The 8,229-nt window shown below is 46.7% G+C and overlaps 1 protein-coding gene across 1 annotated transcript in view; it reads right to left on the bottom strand.

The window, feature by feature from the left end:
* MOV10L1 (Mov10 like RISC complex RNA helicase 1) overlaps window positions 1–6,216 on the bottom strand; it is a 68,198-nt gene extending 61,982 nt beyond the window's left edge. Inside the window, exons 1-2 of the mRNA XM_037730097.1 lie at window positions 6,064–6,216; window positions 5,761–5,938 (exon numbers count right to left, since the gene is read on the bottom strand). Coding sequence (XP_037586025.1) covers window positions 5,761–5,938; window positions 6,064–6,216 — 331 coding nt within the window. The remainder of the gene's footprint in view (window positions 1–5,760; window positions 5,939–6,063) is intronic.
* Window positions 6,217–8,229: the final 2,013 nt, after the last annotated feature.

Below are 8,229 nucleotides of genomic sequence, written 5' to 3'. Positions count from 1 at the left end.
AAAAAAAAAAAAAAAAAAAAAAAAATAGAAAACAGCAAGTGTTGGCAAGGATACGAAGAAAGCGGAAGCCTCATGCACTGTTGGTGGGAACATAAAATGGTGCAGCCGCTGTGGAAAACACTGGGTTCCTCACAGAGTCAAACCTATACTTACCATATGGGCCAGCAACTCTCTTCCTAGGCATAGCCCCAAAAGAACCGAACGGGGACTCAAACAGACACTTGTTCATGGCAGCGCAATTCACATAGCCAAAAGGTAGAAACAACCCAAGTATCCATCAACAGATGAATGGAGAAATAAAATGTCATTCATTTACACAATGGAATATTATTCAGCCATAAAAAAAGAATTAACTTTTGATACATGCTATATGGGCAAACCTTGAAAACAAGTCAAATAGCCACATGTATGATTCCACTTATATGAGGTAGAACATGCAACTCCATACAGACATAAAGTAGAACACCGACGCACTGTTTAACGGGCACAAAGTGTCTACTGGGATGCCGCAAAAGTTCTGAAGACAGACTGTGGTGGCAGCTGCACAACAATGTGGATGTGTTAAATGCCAGTGAACCTCCACTTAAGTAGGGTTAAAATGGTTTATTATGCATATTTTACCACAAGAAAATAAAAAAATAAAAAATAAATCCAAATAAATAAAATAAAAATAAGTTAAAAAATATAAATAAATCCAAAAGCACATTCAAGTTTATATCAAAGGGGATCATTCTCATCAAGTGAGAATGGCTCACAATACAGAAACTGTTCATATTTTCCACCATATTAAAAGTTCAAAGGGATAAAAACTGTGGGATCATCATGAAGATACTGAAAAGTACATGAAAAATCTATTACTAATTTATAAAAGCAAGAATTGTGAGTAGAGACATACACTCTTTACCACACCAAAAAAGGTCCTGCATTCCTTACAAGATGGAGCAAGTAAAGGGCAGCTGACCACCAACAGGACTGGGACTTGCTGGACACCCAGGGGCCAGTTTGTCCACATTTTCACATTTCTCAGATCAGAATAAGTCTCACAACCTATGTTTCCATTTTTGATTTTCATTATCAAATTAATGGTGTGTCTTAAAATCAATGGGAATCTGGTATGAGAACTTGCTTTGGAAGGCTGTGCGTGCCCTACGTGACCACAGCTCAGAGAACCACGTAAGCATCGTCTTCACAGGTTCTGAGTTCAAGATCCCCTTTGTAAGATTCTGAACCCAGAGCAAATACGCATAAAAACACGAGGGTTATGGTATAATTTCAAGTTCAAAAGGAATTCTCTGAAGGAAAAAATATAATTTAAAAATTAGAGGAAATGACAGGGTAGTGTGAATGAGCCAGTTCTACAGCTCTCACGATGAAGTCCATAAATACTAACACTGGTGAATTAATAAAAGATACAGGCATATTGTTCAAGTGACTCAAGTACCTCCCAGATAAGGTAAAAACAGAAACATAGAAGAGTATCAGGTCTGCAGCATCAAAGTGCATGTGGGAACACGGAGGAAGGCTCTTCCATTTTTCATTTCACAGTCTCTAAGCCAGAGCTGAGAGAAATGTTCTCTATGTGTGCTGCCCAATTTGGCAGTCATTAGCTTTACTTAGCACTTGAAATGTGGCCAATGACACCTAGGAAATAATTTTAATTTTTTTTTTTTTTTTAAGAGACAGGGTCTCTATGTGCCCAGGCTGGTCTCGAGCTTCCGCCTCAGCCTCCCAAGTAGCTGGGACTACAGGTTTATGCCACCATGCCCAGCTGTAAGTTGCCTTTAGCTTTAATAAATTTAAACAGCTGCACATGGGTGGTGGCTACCACAATGAATGATGGAATTCTAGACTTTGAATTATTTTATTGGGCATGCATTATTTTTTAATTTGAGAAAGATGGTATTAAGCATTAGATAGTACTAACCATAATAGCATAATAAAGTATGTCTCAAGCATCTTATTTTATTTTAGATGAAGTCTTGCTCTCTCTTGCCCAGGCTGGAGTGCAGTGGTGCGATCTCGGCCCACTGCAGCCTCCACCTCCCAGGTTCATGTGATTCTCCTGTCTCAGCCTCCTGAGTAGCTGGGACTACAGGTATGTGCCACCATGCCCGGCTAATTTTATACTTTTAGTAGAGATGGGGTTTCACCGTGTGGGTCAGGCTGGTCTCGAACTCCTGACCTCAGATGATCCACCCACCTTGGCCTCCCAAAGTGCTGGGATTATAGGCATGAGCTACCATGCCCGGCCATCTCAAGCATTTTTAAAAAGTAGTTAAGAGCTCAATAAGTTTGCCAAGTTCCAAATCACATTTAAAAATCAAAAGCTTTCCCACATAGGAAAAAAAGATTAATTTGAAAACACAATGGAAAACGATGTTGATAACAGAACATATAAAAACCACTGAAAATAAACTTAAGAAATTTACAGAACCTAAATAAAGCTATTCAACTATAAAAAGAATACAAAGAAAGACTTAAATTAATGGACAGACATAATCTGTGGTTGGAGAAGACTCCACATGACCGAAATATTAATTATTCTAAATGAAATCCATAAACTCAGTGCCATCCAAAGCAAATCTGGGCAGAGGAGGAGAAACAAAAAGATTCCCAAATTCATCCAGAACATGTGAAGAGCCAGAAAAATATCATCTGTGAAGAAGAACAAGGAAGTGAAACCTGCTCACCACCTATCACAGCAACCCTGCCATGCGGCTCCTGTACAAGCATCAGCACCACATCACATGCAGGTGGGATTCTGATGCATGTTTAAGGGATTTTCCAAATCAGCACAAATCAGCAGGGAAAGAGTGAGCAACTCAGATGACTGGCTAGCCATCAGGAAAGCAATGTCTGATTCCTTCTCTCAGTCTGTGCACCAAAGTAAATTCCAGGCAGGTCAAACAGTTAAATATCAATAAACAGGCTAGGCATGGTGGCTTATGCCTGTAATCCCAACACTTTGGGAGGCCAAGGTAGAAGGATCACTCGAGGCCAGGAGTTTCAGATCAGCATAGGCAACACAGTGAGACACCATTTCTACAGAAAATTTGAAACATTAATCAGGTGTGATGGTGTGTACCTGTTGTCCCAGTTACTCGGGAGGCTGAGGTGGAAGGATTGCCTGAGCCCAGGAGTTCAAGGCTGCAGTGAGCTATAATCACACCACTATACTCCAGCCTAGGGGACAGTGCAAGGCTCTGTCTCAAAAAAATTTTTTTTGAAATTTCTAATTGTCAATACACAATTTTCAGAGTAAAATGTGAATATAAGGAATAAGAAGTCTTCCCTAAGGCTTCTTACAGCATCTAAAAGTTACATGGAAAAGAGACACATTTAACTACAAACAATGAAACTACAAAATACAGTCAAAGATGATCCTGGGGAAAACATTCTTAACACTTTCATATAATAATTTTCCTTAAAAAGCTCTTATTTCCCTAATATATAAGCTTTAACAAGAGAAAAAGCTGAACTCAACAAAAATGTGGACAAGATACAAAAATAATTCATAGAAAAAATATGAAAAGTTAATGTACTTAAGGCTTAAGTGCAAATTAAGCACAGTCTCTCATTCTGCTCCTAAGAGCATAACTTAGTATATTATTGATGTTACTTTGGTGATAACCATTAAATTGTCAAGAAAGTAAGAGAATAATAGATATATAAACTGCTATGTTCTCCATAGCATAAATTCACAGGCAAACTTTACTTTCTAAAGTATACATTTTTAGGTGGTTTGAATGATTTACAGTGACTGCAGCTTATTTATTTATTGAGACAGGGTTTTGCTCTGTCACCCAGGCTGGAGTGTGGTCGTGTGATCATAACTTACTGCAGCCTCGACCTTCTGGACTCAAGTGGTCCTCTTGCCTCAGCCTCCCACATAGTTGGGACTACAGGCACATGCCACTACACCAGGGTAATTTTTGTGGGGTGTTTTTTTTTTTTTGTAGAGACAAGGTTTCACCATGGTGCCCAGGCTGGTCTCCAACTCCTGAGCTCAAGTGATATGCCTGTCTCAGCCTTCCAAAGCGCTGGAATTACAGGCATGAGCCACTGTATGCAGTCTATTTTTTAAAACAGAAATCATAAAGAACGAAAGCACTCCCCTTGAAGATACATTCCACTCTTTCTCCCTTGGCCAGGTCATGTCTGATCAACTGAACCCAAGGAAAACAACACAAAGCCCCGTGGTGAAGAAAGACTGTTCCCACATGAACTCCAACCTTACCCTAATTGCTTTCAGTCCACTGGACACTTTATTTTCTTCCACAACTGCAATCACTTCCTGTCCAACATTCAGAAGCACTTTGCTAGTCACAGCAACACTGGAGAAGTAGATCAAATCATCAATCATGCCATAATCACTGCAGTACCTTGTCACGACACCCCGTACAGTTTTCAGCTTAGTGTCACCTGAGATGGGTAAACAAAGAGGTTATCTTGGCCATAAAAGTAAGCGCATGCTACAGTGAAGCCCCACCGGAGCAAGAGTGCACAAGCCTCCATGATGGACTGGAGCCTAATGGGCTGCACGTGAGACACAGAGTCCCATCAGAGTGTTGTGTCTGCAAGTGGGGTATGGAGTCAGGCAGCCCAGTTTCCTCTGAAGGGCACAGGCAATGGCTATGGAGGTGACAGCCCAGACTCCACAGTTGGACTGAGTGGGTTTGACTCCTAGCTCTTCTATTGCTGTTGGTGAACCCCAGACTAGGTCCTTAACTACTATGGGCCTGTTGCCATCCGTAAGATGGAGACTTACTGTCACTACCCAAGGGAGCTGCCGGAGGTGGCAGAACACACGTGCATGTATGGACCTCTGTGTGGCTGGCATGGGTTAAGTGCTATGTAAATTGTGCTTGTATCAGCATCTGGGTTACTAGTAGTATTGATTATCTTCTTTCATCGCCATCAGCAGCAGCCTTGGAAGACTGAAGAATCTCAATAAACATGGTGCTGGAAGAGGTTCAGGGCTGGGTAGGCAAGTCTCGCCCAGGAGCAGCGCATGCCCTCAGCCATATGGCCACTGCGGCAGCCACAGTCCCGAGTCCTGAACGCACCTTCCCTGCAGCTTCCCAGCCACGGGTGGAACCTGGGGCGCTGGTTACGGTTACAGGCACGGGATCTTACTGCTGCCATGAGCTGGAGCTCCAGCTATCGCTGAATGAGTGTTCTACATATGAGACCCGGATCTGCAAAGCAAGTGCTCCAGGTAACACCGCATCAGCCCCTATAGATCCAGAGGCCCTTAACACGCTGCCTGCAGCAGGAGGCTCCCCTCCTGAAGCCTGCTCCTGGTTTCTCTCACAGAAGGCAACTAGGGACCCACTACTGTGGATTCCATTCCCACGAAAGGAAACATCGGGAGAAGCCAGCAGAGCCTCGGGAAAGGCCAGGCTTGATGGTTCATGCCTGTAATCCCTGCACTTTGGGAGGCCAAGGCGGGTGATCACCTGAGATCAGGAGTTTGAGACAAGCCTGACCAACATGGTGAAACCCCGTCTCTACTGAAAATGCAAAAATTAACCAGGCATGGTGTTCGGCGCCTGCAGTCCCAGCTACTTGGGAGCCCGGGAGGTGGAGGTTGCAGTGAGCCAAGGTCGGGCCGCGGCGCTCCAGGCTGCATGCTGGTGGAGGGAGCCTCAGGAGGAAGGAACCGGGCAGGAATCCAAGCGAGTCCCGGGCTTTAGGGAGACGGGCTCGAAAACGAGGCCAAGAAAAGGCATGCGTGGGCGCCGCGCGTTTTGAACGGACAGGCGAAGCCGGCCGGGCAGCGTTTTCCGGGCTTTCCAGGCACACAGCTGCCGGTGACGCTGCGGGCAGGGAAGAGGGACACGGAGGCACGCCTCGGCAGCTGCTCGGCGTCAAAACGCAGGGCGGCCGGTGACATCCGCGAGGCCTCGCGGAGGACGAGGGCCCGAGCGGCGGGGTGCTGCCGGGGTCGGACGCCTCCGGAGGCCAGCGGCGAACCAGCGGAGTCGGGGAAGGCCGCGCCCAGCGTCTCCCGCCTCCCGCGCGGCACCCAAACACCCCGGGGGCAGCTCCCTCGTGGCCCACACGCGAGGGCCCGGGACCCGCCTCCGCCCGGCCGCCCCGCCCCTCCCGCGAGGCACCTTCCGCGAGCTCGGGCTCCCGCCGCCCAGCTTCGTCTCCGGGGCCGTCGGCCGTCCTCCAGAAGAAGGCCACCAGCTTGGCCGCGAGGCTCAGCATGACCCTCGCCCGGCCTCGGCTGCCTCAGCCGCCGCCCGCACGCGCCCTCACCGCTCCCGCCGCCCGCGACCAATGGCGGAGGTCGCGGCGCCTGCGCATGCGCCTCGGGTCGGCGCACGAGCGAGCGGGGACCCGTAGCGGTTAGAGGTCAGCGGTTGGCGCCTAGCAGCACGTGACGAGGCGAGATGCCTGGTGGGAATGATGTCATGCTGGGCGGGCGGGGCTTCGCGGGCGGGGGAGGGGAGAGGCTCACGTGGTGGGCGGGGCTTGGCGCGGGTCCACCTCCGAGCCCCCACACCTCAGGGAAAAGTGTATGTTTCACGGCCCAGAACGATGTTAGGAGTCGTTATTTGTTGGTGTCCTTTTTTTCTTTTGTGAGCCAAAGATTTATTTCTTCGTTTCTTTTTTTTTTATTATTATTTTTATATATTTTTCTTTTTTTAAGACGAGGTTTTACCATGTTGGTCAGGCTGGTCTTGAACTCCCAACCTCAGGTGATCCACCCGCCTTGGCCTCCAAAGTGCTTGGATTGCAGGCGTGAGCCACCACGCCCGGCCTATTTCTTCATTTCTTGCATATGAAGTACACTTCCACGACATCCTTGGCCTGAGACTCCTTGCCATAGTCCTGCAAGCAACCACTTCACGGGGTTTCCCCTCTGTCCGTTTCACAGAGGCCTGCCCAGTGTCCTCGTTTCTTGCGGTCAAACCTTAATTAGGTTGATTTGGTGTTCAGCACAAAGGGCCTCCACCAGCCTGACATCCACAGGCTCTTCAGAGTTGGGCTTGGCGCCTGTCTAAGGCTTTGGCCGCTCCGGGAGCTCCACGTGTTGGCCATCGTGGATGGGGGCAGTTTAGCACTTCTTGTAAAGCAGCGTTAACGTCCACTGCACCTCCAGCAGCACTGCCTTCCTCCGCCACGTTGGTGGTCTACGGGTGAAGCCCAGTCTTGAACGCACCCAAGTCTCCGCCTCCGAAGGACTGGGTGGCATGGTGCTCTTTACCAAGTTGAGGAAGTTCCCTCTTGTCCTATTTTCTCAAGAGTTCTCATGAGAGGGTGCGAAATTTTCTGCAACGCTTTTCTGCATCTATTCAAATGATCCTGTAGAGGGAATTACATTGCTTTGCTCTCCTGGGAAAACTCGGTCACGATTCGTTCTCCTTTTCGTGCACCGCCCGACTCAGCATCTGAGGTTTTGTGCAGGGTTGGGGATGGTGCTGGTGAAGCAGATTGCTCCGTGGCCGACCTCCCGTTTTCTGTGTCTGGCTGGTTTGGGGTTGGTTTAAGCTGGGCCTGCAGTGACCTGGGAGTAGGATGGTGTAACTTATTAACTGAAATTGTGGTAGTATTCACCCGGGAACCTATCTGGGCTTCAAGTTTTCTTTGTGGGAAGGTTTTTAATGAGAAATTCACTTCTGCATCAGCTAGAGGCTATTCAAGTTATCAAGGTAATGTTGAGTAACTTTGGTAATTTCTGTCTTTTAAGGAATTTGTCCAATTATTGGATGTGAGATTATTGACATAAAGTTGTTCAGAATATTTCCTTGTTATCCTTTTAATGTCTGTGTGGTCCGTAATGATGAGCCATCCTTCATTCTTGGCATAGGCAATTTATCTCATCGCTCTCGTTTTCGTTGAGCAGCCTATATTTATCAATTTTATTTATCTTTTTTAAAAAAATCACCTCTTGATTTCATTGATTTTTCTCTATTTAAAAAATATATTTACACTTTGCGAGGCCAAGGTGGGCGGATCATGTGAGGTCAGGAGTTTGAGACCAGCTTGGCCAACATGGCGAAATCCCATCTCTACTAAAAATACAAAAATTAGTTGAGTGTGGTGGCATGCTCCTGTAATTCCAGCTACTCAGGAGCCTGAGGCAGGAGAATCACTTGAACTGGAGAGGCAGAGGGTATAGTGAGCCCAGATCGCACCATTGCACTCCAGCCTGGGGGCGGGGGGAATATATATATGTATCTTTACTATTCCAATGTTTCTTTCTTTTTTTTTTTT

The sequence above is a fragment of the Cebus imitator genome, unplaced genomic scaffold (genome assembly GCF_001604975.1).
Source record: "Cebus imitator isolate Cc_AM_T3 unplaced genomic scaffold, Cebus_imitator-1.0 Scaffold329, whole genome shotgun sequence".
Taxonomy (NCBI): domain Eukaryota; kingdom Metazoa; phylum Chordata; class Mammalia; order Primates; family Cebidae; genus Cebus; species Cebus imitator.
Note: the sequence above shows the minus strand (reverse complement) of the source record. Positions and strands in the feature narration are given on the sequence as shown.